The sequence below is a fragment of the Actinia tenebrosa genome, unplaced genomic scaffold (assembly GCF_029948245.1).
Source record: "Actinia tenebrosa isolate PJP-AT-01 unplaced genomic scaffold, QUT_ActTen_1.0 PGA_scaffold12__29_contigs__length_12842862, whole genome shotgun sequence".
Lineage (NCBI taxonomy): Eukaryota > Metazoa > Cnidaria > Anthozoa > Actiniaria > Actiniidae > Actinia > Actinia tenebrosa.
In genome coordinates, this window is record NW_028292572.1 from 5,047,911 (window position 1) to 5,068,315 (window position 20,405).

Below are 20,405 nucleotides of genomic sequence, written 5' to 3' on the forward strand. Positions count from 1 at the left end.
GCCCATGCCCATGCCCATGCCCATGCCCATGCCCATGCCCATGCCCATGCCCATGCCCATGCCCATGCCCATGCCCATCCACTGTGTGTACATATGTTACAGACCTGGAACAGCTCCTGCTTGTTTGGCTGGTTTAGCACTTGCTACAGCAGACCTTCCTTTGTCCAGTACAGCACCATACAGATATCGCCTTCAACAAACAACCAATATCATCTATTAAGTTGAGGCTATGATTGCCTAAGAGTGCTGCAGCTCAATTGGGTGGGACGGAGCACCTTTATATATTATCTGGGCATAGGGCTGTTTTATCACAACAGTGCAAAAAGTGCAGCATTATAGCAGGAATTATAAGTTACTATAAATACACTGGTGATTATTGAAAATCTCGCGCGCTGATTGGTCGATAAACTCAGATTATCACACGACAATCACCTCTAGCGATAATCCAAAATGGCGGCCAGCCGTCTTGTTTCTGTTCCTAATTTTAAATGTGTCTTTTATCTTCCTTTTTTTTCTTTTTTTGAAAGAATCACCTCTGTATTTACACTAAAACAATTATTCACCTCAGGCTCAGTGAATATCGGGAAAATAAAGCTCAACGTTTCGGTTATTATTCCCCGATATTCACTTCGCCTTCGGCGAATAATCGTTAAATATTAATGCAATTCTGGTTATAAACCCTGGGCTTTGAGATTTTGTAAAGGGATTTTAAAAACTGTGCAGAAAGTTCCTATTGTTTGGTACACCAGTATGGCTGCCTTCTCGCGTGAGTGAAAACGCTCTATTATGACGGCCGAGAGGAAATTTACGCGACGGATGAGCTTTTAAGGACCCGTCCACACGTATCCGCAAATTTTACGAAAACGGATACGTGTGGACGGGTAAAACGATTCGAATACGCTGCGTGTGGACGCAAACATTTTCGTATCCGCAAAAAATAATTTGCGGACACAAAAATGTCCGGATACGTGTGGATGGGGCCTAAAACTACTATTCTATGGTATTTTAAAAACACATTTACCTGTCAGGGGAGTGTTGCAGAACTACAAACTGTAAGTTAGTAACAGAGAATTCTTTAGTTAGTTCCAAGTGATTTTTCATGATAGATAAACGTCGCCAGGCCTGGAATAAGACACACATACATTACCACGATGACACGAACTGAGCAAAATGTCTTGGAGCAAAGTTTGAGATTTGACGCTGAAAAAGCGGTGGAAGATAGACGGAGTTTGTACATCAATGTAGCGATATGGTCATGAATGTAAAGCGCATCCAGACAATGGGAAATACGTTATATGTGAGAACCTCCCATTATATAGATGTTATTACACTGCTTGTTGAGTATTACAGCCGGCTAATTTTACGAGTGAAAGCGGCCGTATTTTTTGAGCCCCGCAGATGGTTGAATCACGAGCTCAAACTGCTAACGTGAGCTGCACAAAGGAAAAGGAGAAATTCTCCTCACGCTTACAACAGCAAAAAAAAGAAGAAAAACCATTGAAAACCGGTTCACAGATCGTGTATTATCGCTCTGTAATTGCATTCGAAAAAAATGGTAGTAATACACAGGAAATCGAGTGTCGTATAATAATCATTTCTATCGTAACATTGAAGTAAGGAAAAGTGGTTAGAAGTAAAGAGCACAAATAAAACTTGTCAAAAAGATGTTAAAAAGAAATCAAAATTAGCTTGTGGAAGTGTTGACGGGACGGCGCGTAGCACAGTAATATTTCAAATAGTTAAACAAGTTAAATTAAAAAATGCTCACTTTTTTTCCCTCCAACCATTCCTACCTCGATGGGATTGTAATCCATTTTACGACCCTCCCTACTGCCCATACAAAGTAGAACTCGGTGTAGTATGTAGATAGAGTTGCTACTTGGTTCTCCCTGTGTTCTCCGGTTGTCCTCCCTCGACAAACGTCAACAGATTTAACTGATTCCTATTGGATTCAGTGGACGAAAGGACGGAAATGCCACTGTGCTAAATGCCATTTCATTTTATTATTAATATTTATTTATTTATTTCGAACGCCAGACTGAGAGGATATTAATGTTATTTACCTCACAGTCTCCAAGATTATTGTGATTTAAAGATACGACAGCAGACGAGTGTTCGGTCAAATAGTCGACAGTACTGAAGAACTTGCGTTGTCTCAATAAGGCTGCTAGTCGAGACACGGCTGGGTCTGCTTGTGCACGATACAGTACCTTCTCTAAACACTGAGACATATAGCAGCTCTGTGAACAAAGCAACCAAAACAATCAGAAATGAAATATACATATTTAGCATATACCAACTTGTGTACTTCCTAAGAACGAGCGCGCTCATTGGTTAATTGGAGGTGAATATTGTACGATATTCACCTCTGAATCTCGGAATATTGGGTCGGCAACAAAATAATTAATTTAATTAATTAAATTAAAATGGCATTTGCCGGCAATCGTTTTGCTACAATTTCCGATGAGGAAATTGAAAAAAATGAAAGTAAATGCCATTCCTATCAATACTAAAAAGGCAACGAAGTATGGCCTAAATGTTTTGCTAAAAGTTTTGCGTGAATTTGTCTTTTTGAAGTTTCTGTTTGTTTGTGTGTCTCGGTATATATTCCTCGATATTCACTTCGCCTTCGGCGAATAATTGTTAAATATATATATATGTGTATGTAAATGTAATTACACAGTCACGTTTATTGGCTTAAGGTTCAACACGGGATTGGAAGGAAAGGACGGGTGAGTGGGTGAGAACTGAAAAAAAGGATGTAGGAATATGAAACAAACCTGATAGAGAGCGAGATACTGCGCGGATGAAGCTGGGTCATGTGTACCTATGCACTCTACAAGCTGATGACTGGCCTGGCTAACTATATCCTGTAATCAATTAAACAAATACTTAACATTAGTATACGTCATAAACAGTGGCATTTCCACAGTGGCTCTTCATTCAATCACAGGGAGCCCAATTTAGATTAAAGTGAATGGTGAAAATAAAATCGGAAAAATTAAATAATTAATTATGTATATATATCTTATGTATATATACTCTGACAAGGGAGGAAACCACAGTCGCCATATTTGAACAAACAACTCACTTTGAACCACGATTTCATCGTCTTTTAAACCTCGAACTCCACAAAAAACTTGATCAAAATGATCCCTACGATGGGGGATTCATTTATTTAAAACTCTTTTGGCTCTTCCTACAAGATTTCTATGAGTGAAATTTTCGTGCAGAAAATTTTTCGCATGCAGAAAATTTTCTGCCATGTTATGTCAAAGTTACTACTTGCGTACGACTCGGGCGAGAACGAATTTCGACCTTACTACTCTCCCGCACAGGATTTTTGTAACGTGTACACGACGTTCTTGAAAAATCCTTCCACAAAGTTCTCTATGGTCGACATTTTTTCGCTTTTTTGGTTGGTTTTACTTGTCAAATGAAAGATAACTACAGATAACTCAACACGATATCAGATTTAGTGAAAATTACAATGGATGTCTTTCATTTAACTTGAAATTTTGGAGATTTCCGTGTACTTTTTCAGGAGAAAACTGCATCATCATGAAAGCTGGTAAAATCGATTATTCTCCTCTTTAAATATAAAAATGGTTTCTCAATTTTATTAAATTTGCGTTTTTCAATTTTGCGGCAAGTCAAGTTGGATGCGCACGCAACCTTGAGAGAACGGTCTATTAGTATGTAGTAAAAGTTGTTTCGGAAGGAGGAAATCCGAAAAAGCCGGAGAAAAACCCTCGAATCACGGGAGAGAACTAACGAGAACTATTTACATACGACACCGAGTTCTGGACTCAAACCCACGAGCTCGAAAAAATATTCAAATATTCCGTACTGCACCTTAAAATGACATATTTTTTACCATATAACACCGAAGAAAATATGCATATAACACCGAAGAAAATATGTCATTTTCTAATTCCGATTTTGACGCGTTCACTGAAGCCAATTTTCAAATACTGACTGGACCTATATAACTTACCCGTAATCCTCCCTTTAACGCTATCTGCACAGCCTGTGATAAACATTCAACCGCTTGACACAGATATTTCCTGGATGTAGTGTATACTCGCTGAAACACGATAAAGATTAATATAACTTGAGACAAGGGTTTGTCTATGAATACTTACATCTGCAGTGTGACTGTTCTAGAATATATTTAGGAAAAACACTGAGATTGGGTGCGTGTGTGTCCATGTGTTTGTAGAAAACGGGTCTAATTTATTTTTTGCCGAAGGGCAGGGCGTGATTGCGCAAATCTCCAAAACTAGTGACTTGTGTTTAAGCTGTCGACGTCAAAATCGAATTTATTAGAATTTAGAAGTTGATTCTGTCTTGTTCGAGTATTCTCATACGATGTATATTCAGGATAATCGTCATTAGAGCTAGTATTACTAATAGTATACTTACATTGAGGTTGAATGCCTGTGTAGTATATTTAAGGATTTCCCGTGATTCATTTGTATTTGCCTTCATGACGCCATCCAGACCTTGGCTGTTCTCTTTCGATTCTTGACTTTGATTTTCTATAGTTTCTTTCTCCAAGTCAAGTGTACGATTCTAAAAGGAAGAAGACTTGAGATAAAGTTATGCACTTTTAAGACAGTTTGGGAACTTTGCCACTAAGATTCGTGTTCGTGCCATTTGGAATTGGGTAAATTAAATGAATGGCGCATTCAGTTTTCCATAGTTCACGCCAGTAAGAATACCATTCCTGAGAACTAGTATTATTGATTGACAGAGTTACCCTCTTTTTTTGTTCAGGTCAATTTGAGTTTGGAATGCGAGAGTCTTGAGTGCTATCCGGGTAAAAGGGACTTTAAGATCTGCAAAATCTGCGACGGTGACGTCAACCAGAAGTTTAAATTACTTCACTCTGGGGTTTCGAGTCTTTAAAGTCTTCCCTGTGGATGAGTTGACTTTACTGACAATGTTTTGAATAAAATCTCCAATGAACAGAACCCTAAAGAGAAATTATTTACACTTCCGGTTGACGTCGCCGTCGTCGATCCCTAATACCTGTTCGAGTTCTTTCCACTGATTGTCAGCATCTGGTGACGAATGAGCTGACAGTGCTCTGAGACAAACCCCCAGGCTATGCATGACCTATTGGTAAAACAATTAAGAAATGTTATAAAACCTTTAATCCCTGTTTTTTCCTGATTCAGGTTAAAATTGCCCTAATTCACTATGACGTCACTGCTTGTTTATGTGGGGGATAGAATCGCCAAATCCAATAGAAAATTCAACAAAATTTGCTCCTAGCGAAACAATTTAATCTAAAATGGCCTGGTTTTCAGATATAATATGTGTTAATATGTACTAAAAGATATTCTGAGCGTTTGCTGGCTATTCTCTTCGTGGATTGATACGGGTTTTAGAACAATTTTTGGTGAATTTGCGTTGATTTGACCCCCTCCGACGACCATGATCCTTTGCGTTCAAAACAATAGATTGTTTTGATGTGACATCATAGTGAATTAGGGCAATTAAATAAATACTGTTTTAAAACTGCGATACTTTCAAATATATATCTGCACGATACGAGAAGTAAAAAAGAAAAGAAAAAATTGTTTTTCAGAAGCTGTCATTCTTGGTTCCGACTCAATCACCGTCTCAGCAGTTTTCCCGGTGGGATTAAAATCGTGTCCCAAAAACAACTACATATTATTTAATTAAGATGATTCCCTTGAAATAAATATTGACCATAACCGCTTTATTCTGAAAATTTGCATGGACATTAAGCATGTAAAGGACAATTTAAAACTGTTAAAGAAAAAAAAAAAAAAAAAAAAAAAAAAAAAAAGAGGGCGGGTCACCATTCTCGCTTTCACGATAGATGCTTCTCATATCTATGAACTTATCACTTTTTTATAGCGAAATGTAGTACAGCCGGAAGCTGTAACTAAAAAGGTGTAATCATTTATTCTCGGTTCAAAGAATCTTAAACTCTGAGATGTTCTATCTAATTTGTTGAGCTGTAACTGTTTTAAGTAACATGCAGTGACGTACCTTTGCTCTAAGATGAGGTAAACCATTCGTCATTCCACTAACCAATGATAACTGCATCATAGCATCCACGGCAAGAGAGCTAGAATAGTAAACAATTATTGGATGAGGTTTTGATGATCTCCGGAATTATCAATGTCGAGGCAAGTGTTATTACCCTAAGTCTTATTGGACATTGATAATTCCGGATTTTATCAAAACCGAATCCAATAAATGTTTTATGATTATGCATTGTTCAAATAGATCTGATAATACAAAGATAGAAACTTTATGATAGACTTTTTTAAGTTTCAAGATAATAAATTAAAAAACAACCTTCAGATAACCGCCATCCGCTGTCCTATGCTGGCTCGTTTTCGCAGATAACTGCCTATAGATAACTATCGACCCCTGAAAATTCGCTGGCGCACGCTGATAGCTAGAATTATTTGTAGGTTCTCGACCGATGAGAATTCAGATTTAAAAAAGTCCTAACTAACAAGAAGCTATTCACATACGACACCGAGTTCTGGACTCCAACCCTCGAACTCGAAAAAATATTCAAATATTCCGTACTGCACCTTAAAATGACTAGAGGATATTATATGGGCGCGCAGACATACGAATTTTATCTTCGAGTGAGAGATATTCAACACAAGAAGATAAAACTTGTCTAAGAGCTCATGTAATGTTCTGTTTATTAATATATAGATATCGATGAAAGCTCCAATAGTATACGAATATATATACTTGAACGATATATCATTAATCGCATTGATGCGAGGCGAGCGCTCTCACCGCTACGCTACCCGTGCTTCCCTAACATTGTATTGTATAAGTGGGAAGGCATACAGCTATTTCTATGTATAAATCATCGGCGATTATCATAGATTTCAGTACAAGATATCCTTTAATTACCTGCAAGTATCTTTCCATTCTTGTTTCTCTTCACTACATAGAACCGCTTCACTCTTTACAAAGTCATCTATCATCTATTCGTTAAATGAAAAAAAGAAACTAGAATTGCACACTATTATGATAAATAGTTATTATAAATCGAGAGGGAGCACGCACTATGACAATATTCAGTGCGCTTCGTTTTTATCCTTGTGCGAAATCTGGTTCTTGATAATTGTTGTGATTTCGTCACATCCTAAAAAAATACTAAAAAATGGCCAACAAATTTGAATTGGTGAGCGGTAATTTTAAAATATGAAAGTGGTTCGCTTGAAGTTACACTGCCATGTCATGGGATTTTCGTTTACGTTCATAAAAAGTCTGCCAGTCACATACCTTCTGCATACTGCCTTTACGAGCCTCGAGTTGTCTTCTATTGCGGTCCTCTTGTGAATAGCATAGGAACATACTAACCATAAGATCAGTCAAGTCGAGATGGACGTCCACCGCTTCACGCTGAACGGGAAGACTAACCATCCTCATCTACACAACGAGAATATTTTCTAATGTTAGAAACATTGGTCTCACTTTAAAGGGGCACTTGGATAAAAACGCCCCGATTTTTGAAAGTCCGAATAATTGAAGTATTCGAGGATAATATGACTCAATTATGATTATGAAAATCTGATTAGTGAAAATTTTAGCCTGAGAGCCACTCGCTGTTGAGATATTTTGGGTTAAAAGCGAAAAGAACAATAGCGTTGAGTAAATGACGTCATTTACTCACAATTTAGATGCTGAATAAAATTAATAATTTTTTCCCGCCACTTTTGACTGTGAAGGAAACATGTTGCTTGGCTACTATCTGGGCCATATAGATAAGTTTAACCAAGTTTAAAGCCATTTCCAATTTTCATTGATTTTCATCCAAGTGCCCTTTAAGTTGTTTAGCAAAAACGGTTCGGCCACTTACCTGTTGCCTTCTTAGAAGAAAAAATGATGGATAAAGTATTTTGGCGTGTTATGAAGTCAGGTTTGATGTAGCGCACGGTGTGCTTGATTTATTATGAATGAACTAGTCGAACAGTGATATAAATAACTGAGACTTAAGGGATTTCTTTATACGAATTCCATACATGTAATAAGAAATCAAGATACAAAACTTGAAGCAGTTCACATGATGGTTCTACTTGTGTCAAACAACAGGCCGATAAAGAAAAAAGAAGAAAGAAAAAAAAGAAAAGAAAAGAAAAATGAATAGGGAAAAAAAGGGTGAATAGTGGTAGGATTCTAACCTCGTATAAAGGTGATGCTTGTTGCGCATCATACATCACGGCGTCAGCGATGTTGGTCGCTTCCATCAATATGCTATAGGCCTGTAGATGACATGACAACACAAACATTCTAATAATAATAAACTTTATTTCAAGAGGAAACATTAACAGTTTACACTGATGAACTTATGACACTCAAAATAAGTAGCTTTAATCTTCGACCACTACTTAGCAACCCCAGATAACCTTCTAACCCTATCATCCACCATCTCGTGGTAAACACAGATACATTCATACATGGCCTCCCTCAACACTGTTGGTCACTTCTATCATACACCATTTCATGGTCAACACAGATACATTCATACATGGCCTCCCCCAACACTGTTGGTCACTTCTATCATCCACCATCTCGTGGTAAACACAGATACATTCATACATGGCCTCCCCCAACACTGTTGGTCACTTCTATCATCCACCATCTCGTGGTAAACACAGATACATTCATACATGGCCTCCCTCAACACTGTTGGTCACTTCTATCATCCACCATCTCGTGGTAAACACAGATACATTCATACATGGCCTCCCCCAACACTGTTGTTCACTTCTATCATACACCATCTCATGGTCAACACAGATGCATTCATACATGGCCTCCCCCAACGCTGTTGGTCACTTCTATCACTTCAATTCTATAGTAGTCTTTGTACGCACCTGAAGAAAATACTCATGGCGTTCATCAGTAGTCTTAGCTCCATCCGCTAACATTCTTTTAATGGCAGCTTGCTTCCTCATCACTCTCGCCGCTTCCCTTCGATATCCAAGCTGAGCTAGCTTTTCTCTAGCTCCACGCAGGTACTGTATTTTAGGTAAGATGGCCAATAAAATAGTTGGGGATATGATGATGAAATTAATTTTGGCCCACAGAGATTTATAATTCAAAATTAAACAAAATCTAAGATTAAAATATTAGCCCATGACAATGCCGAAAATCTTCTACTTTTTTATTTCATTTTTAATTGAACTTTAACTCAAGACGTTCGGTCATAACGCAGTCGATCCTAATCAACCATGGTAAAAAGAGAAACCACAAGTGCTTATTTCTGAAGGTTAATAAAGTAGATGATTGTTTCAGTGAGATAAAAGCCAAGATAAGACACTCGTCTACTGAACGTAATGGACTAGTTCGACGATACGGCGGCCATCTTGCCATGGGACAAAACTAAACAAAGATGACAAAAAATGTATAGATTTTCATGCGTTTTCTTTCTTTTATGGGTAAACGGGTCTAACTAGGAAACTATATGGTCATTTAGGCTCTTACATTTAACTTTATTTATTTGACGAAATAAGTATTTTCTTTCTATTCAATGATCTAAATATATAATTTAATGTAATCTAACATAAAAGGATTTGTGAATAAAGATGTATTGTATTGTAAACGATGTGCTATTTAATTCATCTTTTGTTGCTTTTTCTTCGGTAATCTGTTATAATCAATCGACGTCATTACTGTAACAAAGCTTTATTTGCCTCGACACCCCATAATGCCTTGCGATCCATGATGACTTTTACCGCCGTATTGTCGAAGTAGTCCATTGCAGTCCCACTCCCAAAATGAGATAGTCTTTGAAAAAATCCAAGCAGCCATAATCATCTCTTTTCGTTGGTCAAACACTGAGTTAAATTGTTTTACCTGATATGCGTTATCGCAATTCATTAACGTCTCTTCGTCTTTTTCCTTACTTTCATCGTTAACGAGATAATCAAATAATAATATGCCATGCCTAAAAAACAATAAACATTGGACAATAAGCCACTAGCAATAACAGATCACGTGAAACTATTCCCTTCAAACGAGCAGTTGGATCAAAATGAACATCAGAAATTAAAGAGCACCCTATAATGAATGAACGAATAACGAGAGACGAGTGTCTCGTGTTCGTTCTCACCAAAGAACACCTCGATGTTAGTATAGCGAAGTTTCAGTTCATAACATGTGACACAGGAAAAATGGTATTGAATATAAAATAAACTGAATATTTCATAAGATTATGTAAGAAGGCGAAGCTTAGTTCATAAAGTGTGACTCAGGAAAAATGGTATTGAATAAGCTGATGCATAGGGGTGTTTGCTTGAAAGTATGTTCTTGTCTGTAATGGTGACACAAGCTTGAATCTAGCCTTTCCCATTGGTTGGGTCTGTTGGATAGGGGACGACGGGGAGGAAGGGGACAACGATGCAGGCCTTATACTCATTACATATAATATTTCAATTATAATAAAACATTACATAAGTCGCCTGCATATTTCTCCTTAAAGTAAATTAACACATTTACCTGGCTTCTAGGATAGCCTCGATGTAGTCCGACAAGTTGGCCTTGTTTTCGTTTTCTTCTGACAAGCCTTGAAACAGTGATTTAGCATCAACAATAATCCCACGAGCCTGAAATATTACAAGGAGATTTCAACAATTTTAATTGAATTTAAATTTTAGTTTAAAAACTTGAAAAGTGTTTATAATTTCATTTGATTTGTTCGCCACATTCTTGTCGTTCTGATGCTGAATCACAACAGACTGCCGGGGGTTAGCATTCAAACTGCTTTTAAAATGTCTTCTTGTGTGGGCATGTAGATGTAAATTGATGAGGGAAATAAGCTTTTAATAGGGGGAGGGCTGGGGATTCAGAGGGGAGACGGTAAAAAATTGAACTTTGGTAGAGCTAAATCTTGTTCCTTGTTGACTCTATAGGAGAAATGGGAGGACTACAGTCATTTTTATTAATACTAAAAATACACTGGTCTTATAAAAAAAACGAACCACAAAAAACAAACAACAACAACAACAACAAAAAAAAAACAATAAAAAAAAACAAAACAAAACAAAAAAACGAAAAACAAAACAAACAAAAAAAACAAAAAAAAAACAACAAAAAACAAAAACGAAAACAAACAAAAACAAACAAAAACAAACGAACAAACAAACAAACATATTAACTACCTTTTCCAAAGCTTCTTTGTCAGGTTTGTTAGGATTTTGAGAGCGTTTATCGATTTTGTACAGGCATGCCTCGACAAGAAGAAGAGTGGTTTGAAGCCAAAACTTTTGGTCTCCCTTTAGACTCTGAAAAGAAATTCGTACACCATGTTTATATACAACAGATGGCGGGGAAAAAATGGTTAGCAAACGTGTTAAAAGCTTATTTAAAACTAATAAATCGTGTTTATAAAACTGAAAAAATACTTCATTGTTTTACTTAACAAAATGGTAAAAAGTTCCAAACTATAGATTAAAGGTCGATTACAAAATATTGACGTCGGTGACATAGGTATACTTTGTCCTCGTGGCTTGTCTCTTATCAATTAGTGATTTCCCATATTGTGTCGATAAACAGACCAAAGAACTTTGTTTAAGAAGTAATTAAGATCCCGAAAACGAAATAAAACTATTTGGACAGTTATTAACACGTATTAGTAAAAATACACAGGTAATTATTGAAATCTCGCGCGCTGATTGGTCGAGAAACTATCACACGACAATCTCCTTCAGCGATAATCCAAAATGGCAGCCAGCCGCTTTGTTGCTGTTACCGGAAAAAAATGTCTTTTATCTTCTTTTTTTTCATTATTTTGAAAAAATCACCTGTGTATTTATGCTAAAACAATTATTTGCCTCAGCCTCAGTGAATATCGGAAAATGTCGAAACTCGCGTCTCGGTAAATATTCCCCGATATTCACTTCGCCTTCGGCAAATAATTGTTGGATAATCAAGACCTAAGATACTAAAGCAAAAACAAACTAGTAAAAATTGGACCAGAACTAAAAAAAGTTTATTAGTTGAATTGTTTAACTTTAATAACTATTTCAGACTGTCAACATTCGCAGTCGGAAAATTTTTCCTGAGTAAATCGGTTTGGAGTTCATCTTTTTGAAGCAACAATAAACTTATAATAAAAGCAAAGATAAGAGAAATAAAAGAAAACGTCCTACGGAAAATAAGTAAATGAAAACTTTTGCATGAATTTCATATTAAGAGGAAATTTTTTTCAATAACGAGCAATAATGGCAAAAAGCGCCAAAAACTAGACCTTCATATGACTGAGTTTTGATCCCAAGTTTTCGTTTTGGTTAACACTCAAAACCTTTTTTTAACAGTTAAAAACTTATGTACTATGATAAAATGCTTATTTGAAGCGGTATTTTCAATTGTACAAAGATGTTTTGTTGCATTTGCGTTAGAATGTAGAGCAAATATTCCAAATGTATGGACAATTTTTTCCTATGCATTTAAGAAATCTGTAATCTGAACAATTATTCACATTTATTCACATTATTACATTTCACTTTACCTTTTGCAAACCTTCTCGAGAAAGACAAGTATTCTTATTTTTATCTACCATTTTGATATCCTTGCGATTCCTTTTCACTGGTCTTAAAGAATTTTCACTGGTCAACTGACTTTTCACGTTTGCCGTAAACGAGAATCTTAATCTCTCTATTAATTCAAAGCAAGACGATCAAACCTGCTTTTTTGAAAAAAACTGTTTTCAAACGGCTGAATAATTTGAAAAAGATTGAAAAGTTTGAAAAAACGTAATTAATTTAACTTAAAGAAATGGGTTGTGTGGGTTTTTTGTCATATATATCGTTTGAGAACTATTCAGTTTTTTTCGTGCTTTGAAAATTTTGTTTTATTCTCGAAAGCTCAGCTTACTATTTTAGCTTATTCTCGAAAAATTTCTCAAAGTAGATTTTTTGAAGAAAAAAAACATCCACTGCAAAGCTTTTTTACGTTTCCAAGTTATGACTTATTTTGTGGGACATTGGAAAAACATTGCCCATACATTTGGAATATTTGCTCTTTTCGGTCTTTTTCTATGGCGTACGAAACCGTTCAAAATTCATCCGGGCTATTATCGATATCGGTTATTCAATTATCGATGTCGGGTATTGCATTATCGAGGTCTGACTCTATTATCGATATCGGGTATTCCGTTCGCGTGGTCTGAACTTTATTATCCATATCCGGTTTTCCATTCTCGGGGTCTGAACTTTATTATCCAAGTCCGGTATTCCATTCTCGTGGTCTGACTTTATTATCCAAGTCCGGTATTCCATTCTCGTGGTCTGACACTAATTCTCGGGGTCTGACATTTAATAATAACGATGTCGGATATCGAATTGCATTTCAGTTTCACACACTCAGTAATTTTATGTAAAGTAAATGAAAGAGATTGTGTTATGTAAAGTAAATGAAGGGATTTTTTTGTGGAAAGGAAATGACTTTTTCTTTAAAGATATTATGGAATGAATGTGTGAGCATATGCTTCGAAACGTTGCCTTGGCTACAATTCTTTTCTATTCTCAGTTCTGTACGTAGTCACGTCTTTTATTATGCAGTCGTTAAAAAAGTACACCTCCCGAGTAACAACCCTCCCTTCATCCTTAGCTTGGCCGGGTCCGAATACCTGTTTTTGCATGAATATATTCTTGTACATTTTTTGCTTGACTGATATTCTTGCATATTTATAAAACTAAATATAAAAAGAAAAATGAAAAGAAAGAAAAAGAAATTTGCTCGTCTGAGTTTTTACTAGTTTCTACTTTTCACTTTTGTTCTTTTTCATCGTCAATTTATCAGTATATCGCTTTCACCTAAAAGAGCATTGAAAAGTGAGTAAGCAGGGAAAGTTTCAATACTGAGGTGTTTTTCTGATAAGACATCATGGAATGAATGTACAGATATAAGTATGAGATTTTGCTGATCAATAACGACTAGCCTCGCTTTGGTGTCATGTAGCACTTTACAACTCCTAAAATAATCACTTTTTTCTGTCAGATTGTTCACAGAATCCTTACTTATCATTCATTTCTTTTCAGGCATTAAATTTAAAAAATATATAATTTAAAGCGGCCATTTCCCGAATGGGTTTATATACAGGGTTTTTCCTTTCCTTTTTCATTCATTTTGAATCATTTTAAAAACTTTTAATCTTTAAATATAGGGACACATAATGATTGAACCGCTGAATTTTGAATATCTTCATTTGTCATTTATTTATTCATTCATTCTTTTTTTTCAAGATATCCATTTTAACACATGACATTTTATATAGACAATAAATATAGAATATCTGATTCAAGGAAATGTAAGTGGCTACATTAAGTCGATATATTTTATTATGATTTTTTTCCAAGGAAGAAAAAGAAAGAAGAACGAATGAGATTTTTGTATTTAATGCAAGAAAGATTTCCACCATACCTTTGTTTTATTAATAAGTGGAAATGTGGGAAACTTATTTTACAAAATAAATTTGCTACGCAATTGTTAAATCGACCCTCTGTTTAGTACTGGCTCAACGTTATTTTTAGATAAGAAATGGAGAAAGTGAACTCAGTACCCTTATCCTTAAGTTGGACAAGGTAGTAGGACATGTTTAACGAATCGAAGTGTCTTTTCTACGGTCGGTCCTCCTATTGAAGAATGGCGTCGGCAAATAATCCAAACTAAAGTGCATGGAGCGCAGCGAAAAAAAGATATTAAAAATGAGCGGCAAAAGTTTGAAATAACGGTTTCAAGCGCGCGCTTGAAAATCCCTTTCATTTCCTTTCCATAAAAAATCCCTTTCATTTCCTTTCCACAAAAAATCCCTTTCAATTATACTTTATGCAACAAAAAATCCCTCAAACACTTAATACGCAACAAAAAATCCCTCAAATGCTTAATACGCATCAAAAAATCCCTTTCATTTCCTTTCCACAAAAAAATCCCTTCATTTACTTTACATAACACAATCTCTTTCATTTACTTTACATAAAATTACATAAAATTACTGAATGTGTGAAACTGAAATGCAATTCGATATCCGACATCGTTATTATTAAATGTCAGACCCCGAGAATTAGTGTCAGACCACGAGAATGGAATACCGGACTTAGATAATAAAGTCAGACCACGAGAATGGAAAACCGGATATGGATAATAAAGTTCAGAACACGCGAACGGAATACCCGATATCGATAATAGAGTCAGACATCGATAATTGAATAACCGATATCGATAATAGTCCGGCTGAATTTTGAACGGTTTCGTACGCCATATTTTTCCATAAAAACCATATGATACAGTCCGTGAATAGTTGAATTTAACTGAATCCACTTCTGTTTTTCGCCTAGATAGTCATTATTTTGAGAAAAGATCCAAAAACCGTGTTTTTGAGACATAATTTGTATGGGCTCACATGAGGGGGCGTGAGCTTGAAATCGTAGCTGACCAAATGTTAACAGATTTTTTCTGATATGGTTGGTTCCTGCCATTTCTCTTTTGAAAACTTGGCAAGATAATAACATCAACATTTCATTATCTCCAAAAACCATTTCAGAATCCCCCATTTTTCTTTCTTCGTTTTGAATAAGCCTTAAATTTTGTCTAAAATAAGCTTGCTTAGAAATTTTTCGAATTACTTTTAGCTAAAGTAGTCGGCCACCTAGTCAACGTCGTCTAACGCAAGGATATTAAAATATATATTGATAATCATCTGTCCTAGATATTACAGGTGGTTGGGTAGGAGGTCTAATGTCTGACTAACCCAAGGGGGGGGGGGGGGGGAAACTAAGCAATTATATAGAGAAGAGCTTGGTTTTGTGTCAGTGTATTACAGTAAATGTATGTGGTTTATAATAAATAGCTCGCTTTCAAGTCTCGAAGATTTTTGTAGGAATGCAAAGAATGTTTGCCGTCTTTCATTTTGTTTTAGTTAGAGCCGTGTTTTAGCGCAATCTAAGTATAGAGAGCATGGAATAAGAAAATGTCTTATGCCGATGAAATGGGTTTTCCATTATATAATATGCTCAAAATTTTATTGATTAGTTGTTCAGTCTCCCTACGTTCCTTCCTTATAATAATAATAATAATAATAATAATAATAATAATAATAATAATAATAATAATAATAATAATAATAATAATAACAACTTTATTTAATGAGGGTGGCACTAAATAGTGTACTACACTAATAAACTTGTGGCCCTCAACATAAAACTACTAATATTTACAAATTTAAAAATATAAAATATATGTAATAACAACTATCAACAAGAACTTATAAGAAAATTAACTATAGTATAATAAAACAATACATCAAGATTAAAATGAACTATATATAATAATAATAATAATAATAATAGTTTATTTATCCACATAACGCCTAGGAGCATTTCACATACTCGTTTAAAATGCGCACGTGCACTAATCTATTAAGAAATAACCTAAATTAAAGTGATATAAAATATAATATATATATGTATATATGCAATAAATATAAAATATGAAATGATAAATATCTATTTACAATGGGAAGTTAATAAAGGAAATAAGAAGGAAAAAAAAAAAAAAAAAAAATCCAATATATGATAAATAAAAATTTATCTAACGATATATAAAAGGTATGAAGTCTAATTTACGTATGATATTCTTAAAGCTATTTACGTTAACAGCATTTCTCGCATTAGATGGTAAATTGTTCCAAAGATGACTAGCTATGGATACAAAAGAATTAAGACGCCATTTACTGTTAAATGAATATTGCTCAAGTTTAGTACCAGAGCCTCTTAAATTATACTTAACTGTACGAAATTTGAAAAAGTCATTAATATATCTAGGGCCATTCCCTTTGATGCATTTAAAAAGTAAGACTAAAACTTGGAAATATCTCCTATGTTCTACGGTACGCATATTAATTGATTTAAGAATGCTGTCATAAGAATTAGATTTAGATAGGCCTAATAAAGTTCTAAGAATATAATAATTGGCTTCTTCTAATTTTTTTGAGAGTGACTTAGATATTCCCACCAGCACAGGGCTACAATACTCAAGATGAGGCAATAAATAAAAGCCCTATATAATTGAATCATAACATGCGCTGGAACTAAACGTCTTATTCTACGTAAAGCGTTTGTCTTAGCATAAGCCTTATTAAGCTGGACATTTAAATGTTCCTCAAAAGTTAATTTTGAGTCAATGGTAACGCCAAGTATCTTTAAAGAGTCCTTGATTTTCACAGGATTATCACCCAATAGAAGATTGTACTTGTAAGTGTTCGTTCCGATGACGAGAGCTTGAGTCTTTACAGTGTTGATTGACAGATGGTTACTAGTAACCCACTCCTTGATGGAGTTAAGTTCCTTGTTGATAGTATAGTTTAGTACCATAGGAGAGTAGTCAGCATAGTATTCAGTAGTGTCATCAGCATACATACGTAGAGATACTGTAGAGATGAAGTCATTCAAGTCATTCACAAAGATGTTGAACAGAAGCGGTCCAAGTAAGGATCCTTGAGGTACTCCAGCTGTTATTGGTTGCCACTCAGAAAATACGTTGTCAACCCGAACTCTTTGGCGGCGACCAAGGAGATAGGCTTTCATAAGAAGAATTGCATCTGTGTTAAAGCCGTAGGCTTTAAGCTTTGCAATAAGCAAATTATGCTTGATGGAATCAAAGGCTTTGCTGAGATCTACTGCTATGGTAACAATTCCTTTCCTATCATCTAAACTTGCACGCCAATCATCAATTATTTTAATTAGAGCTGTACAACAGGAATGTCCCTTTAAAAATCCAGACAAGTTGTTAGAAAAATGAGGAGAAATAGCAGTATATATCTGATCATATAAAACTTTCTCGTAGATTTTGGAAATGGTCGATAAAATGGAAATTGGACGATAGTTAGTTTTATCAGTTTCGTCCGATCTTTTATGAATCGGTGTCACATTACTAGATTTCCATTCCAGAGGACATGACTGACTGCAAATGAAACAATTGATGAGACGTGTAATTTCGCAAGATAAAATTGTCGACGAGAACTTGAGGACTTTAGGAGATATCTTGTCAATACCAACTGACTTTTTGGGGTTAAGTTTATCCAAAATATCCTTTATATACGGTTCATCTACCATGTGAAAATCAAAGTTGAGATCACAGTTCTTCATTCCAATACGACGTATGCTTGGGTGATCAGAAAAATCGTTCGAGGTAGAATCATATGAACCAGCAGCATTAATGAAATAATCATTCAAGGTTTCAGCTACAAGTTTAGAATCAGATAATAAGGCGTTATTTTCAATCAGTTGAATTTTGTTTGAACCAGAAGATTTACTGTTGGGCATCAAGGGTCTCATCTTCTTCCAAAACTCACCAGGATTCTTTATATTATTTGAGGCTTTATAACAAAAGGCCTTTGTTTCTTTACGTTTGAGAGATCTAACTTTATTCCGTTGTTTACGATACAACTCCCAGGAGTTGACTGTTGGATTTTTCTTGTGTTGTTTAAAAAGACGATTGCGACGAGATATCTCACGCGATATTTCAGGCGTTATCCATGGTAATTGGTCAGATCTTATTTGCTTCTTCTTTAAGGGAGCGTGTAAATCCAGTATGTCTTTATAAAGTTTTGACCAATGATCCCAGATTTCATCAGCATCGTCGTAACTAAACGCAGTATGCCAAGGAACGTTTTGCAGAGCAGAAATAAAATCCTCTTCTTTAAAGTTCTTGAAGCTGCGATATTCAATAGTGCGAGGTTTAGGTCTCGGTAATTTGCATTTTCTGATAATATAAATAAGGTCATGGTCACTGATTCCGAGAGGTAAGGTGCCACTAGTTGCATAGCGCTCAGCATGACTAGACAAAATGACGTCAATCAATGTTTTGGATTTTTCAGTAACTCGAGTCGGTTCGGATATTTGGTTAACAAAGCAAAACTTTCTGCAGAACTCAACCAGTGTTTTATTAGGTTTTCTTCCATCCAGCTCGTTTTCATACATGTCCATATTTAAGTCTCCCACTATAAGAATCTCATTTCGTAATCTAAATAATATAAATTTAACTGTGAAGCTCAGCGACACCACGCTCACGCGGACGACGCAGCGACGCAGCTGAACGTAATAATATACTTCAGCAACGTCGAAACGCCGCCCCATGAACACGACGCCGCCAAACTTCACAGCCAAATTAAACAGGAATCTATATTATAAATGTAAAAGGTTAAATCGAAATGGAATAAAATGAAGAAAAAAAAAAAAAAAAAAAAAAAAATTAGGGGAAAAAAAATAAATAATAATAATAATAAAAGGAAACTATAGATAAAAATGTGGCAAAAAAGTCTGCTCTTCCTTCCTTCCCTCCCTCCCTCCCTCCCTTACGATTTAAAACGGCTGAATGCTTTGGAACTTTTCAAATATGACTCAAAACAGCTGAAAAACCGTAGAACTTCTTTAAGTAACCATAACGTTTCGAACTTCAACAGGGCAAAGCCCTAAACTTGTGCAAGATACAATATGTTTTTCTTTTGATTTTCTAAAACAATAGGTATAAAGCAATATTTTGTCAAAATTTAAAAAAAATTAATTTAAATTCAAGAAAAAGGCTTGTGTTGGTTTTTGTTTGTTATCACTGGAAAAAATTGCCCATACATTTGGAATATTTGATTTTTTCGGTCTTTTTCCTCTCTTTATAAAGCAAAAGGTTGTTAAAAGTAAAGTTATATAGCTCAAGTAGTAAACTGCGTGACACAACATCCTAAATGACCCGTAAATCTTCTGTTCTTTCGCTAACTACCGTAGTGAGCGTGTTTTCGAGGCTACGAATCCTAAGAAACCATAAGAGGCGAATGTATAGGCCAACAGATAGTATGAGCTTATAAAATCATCAAAAATACGGTTCGAAATTTTTACAAATTTCTATGAATTATATACCAAGATGTTCAGGAAAGCACGGGGTTTTCAAATCCACTTCTGTTTTTTTTTTTTTTTTTTTTTTTTGACAGGTTCTGTTTTATTTCAGCTTGACCCCGGATGCATTTTCTCTTGTAAAATACGTCCAATAGCGTACATTCAACTCAAAAAGTACGGTGGTTTTTTTCAATAGAATTCAATCTAAACCAGATAATACAGTCCGTGAATAGTTGAATTAACTAAAGCCACTTCTGTTTTTTGCCTAGATAGTCTTAAACAAGAGCAGACGTCGACTATTAAAAATTGAACGAGAAAAAACATTATCAATGTTTAATTTAACAACGATTTTAAAAACTGTCAACGTTCACAGTCGGAAACTATTTCCTGTTGATTGGTTTTGAGTTATTATGAAGGCCAAGTATATTTGAGTTGAGTAAGGAGTCATTTCGTTAGTAGGAGGTTGAAGGTGGAAGGGACAGGCTCGTTATCAGTTCAGCTCAA

The 20,405-nt window shown here is 35.3% G+C and overlaps 2 protein-coding genes across 5 annotated transcripts in view; both read right to left on the bottom strand.

The window, feature by feature from the left end:
* The window catches only part of LOC116299176 (cilia- and flagella-associated protein 46-like), a 107,674-nt gene that overhangs the window by 29,484 nt on the left and 57,785 nt on the right, over nucleotides 1-20,405 (bottom strand). For all 4 annotated transcript variants that reach the window (XR_016119439.1, XM_089028208.1, XM_089028207.1 and 1 more), the window contains exons 39-53: nucleotides 11,178-11,300; nucleotides 10,516-10,622; nucleotides 9,874-9,964; nucleotides 8,892-9,035; nucleotides 8,196-8,276; nucleotides 7,297-7,443; nucleotides 6,922-6,995; nucleotides 6,028-6,106; nucleotides 5,035-5,121; nucleotides 4,426-4,575; nucleotides 3,998-4,087; nucleotides 2,781-2,870; nucleotides 2,064-2,240; nucleotides 1,022-1,122; nucleotides 105-190 (exon numbers count right to left, since the gene is read on the bottom strand). Coding sequence is in view for 3 of the 4 variants with exons in the window: in XM_089028208.1 (XP_088884334.1) it covers nucleotides 105-190; nucleotides 1,022-1,122; nucleotides 2,064-2,240; nucleotides 2,781-2,870; nucleotides 3,998-4,087; nucleotides 4,426-4,575; nucleotides 5,035-5,121; nucleotides 6,028-6,106; nucleotides 6,922-6,995; nucleotides 7,297-7,443; nucleotides 8,196-8,276; nucleotides 8,892-9,035; nucleotides 9,874-9,964; nucleotides 10,516-10,622; nucleotides 11,178-11,300 (1,627 nt within the window). In the remaining variant the exon portion in view is untranslated. The remainder of the gene's footprint in view (nucleotides 1-104; nucleotides 191-1,021; nucleotides 1,123-2,063; nucleotides 2,241-2,780; nucleotides 2,871-3,997; nucleotides 4,088-4,425; nucleotides 4,576-5,034; nucleotides 5,122-6,027; nucleotides 6,107-6,921; nucleotides 6,996-7,296; nucleotides 7,444-8,195; nucleotides 8,277-8,891; nucleotides 9,036-9,873; nucleotides 9,965-10,515; nucleotides 10,623-11,177; nucleotides 11,301-20,405) is intronic.
* Nucleotides 16,617-19,223, bottom strand: LOC148912070 (uncharacterized). The gene has a single exon (XM_089028474.1). It carries the CDS (start codon nucleotides 19,149-19,151, stop codon nucleotides 16,995-16,997), a length of 2,157 nt encoding a protein of 718 aa, XP_088884600.1. The 5' UTR covers nucleotides 19,152-19,223; the 3' UTR covers nucleotides 16,617-16,994.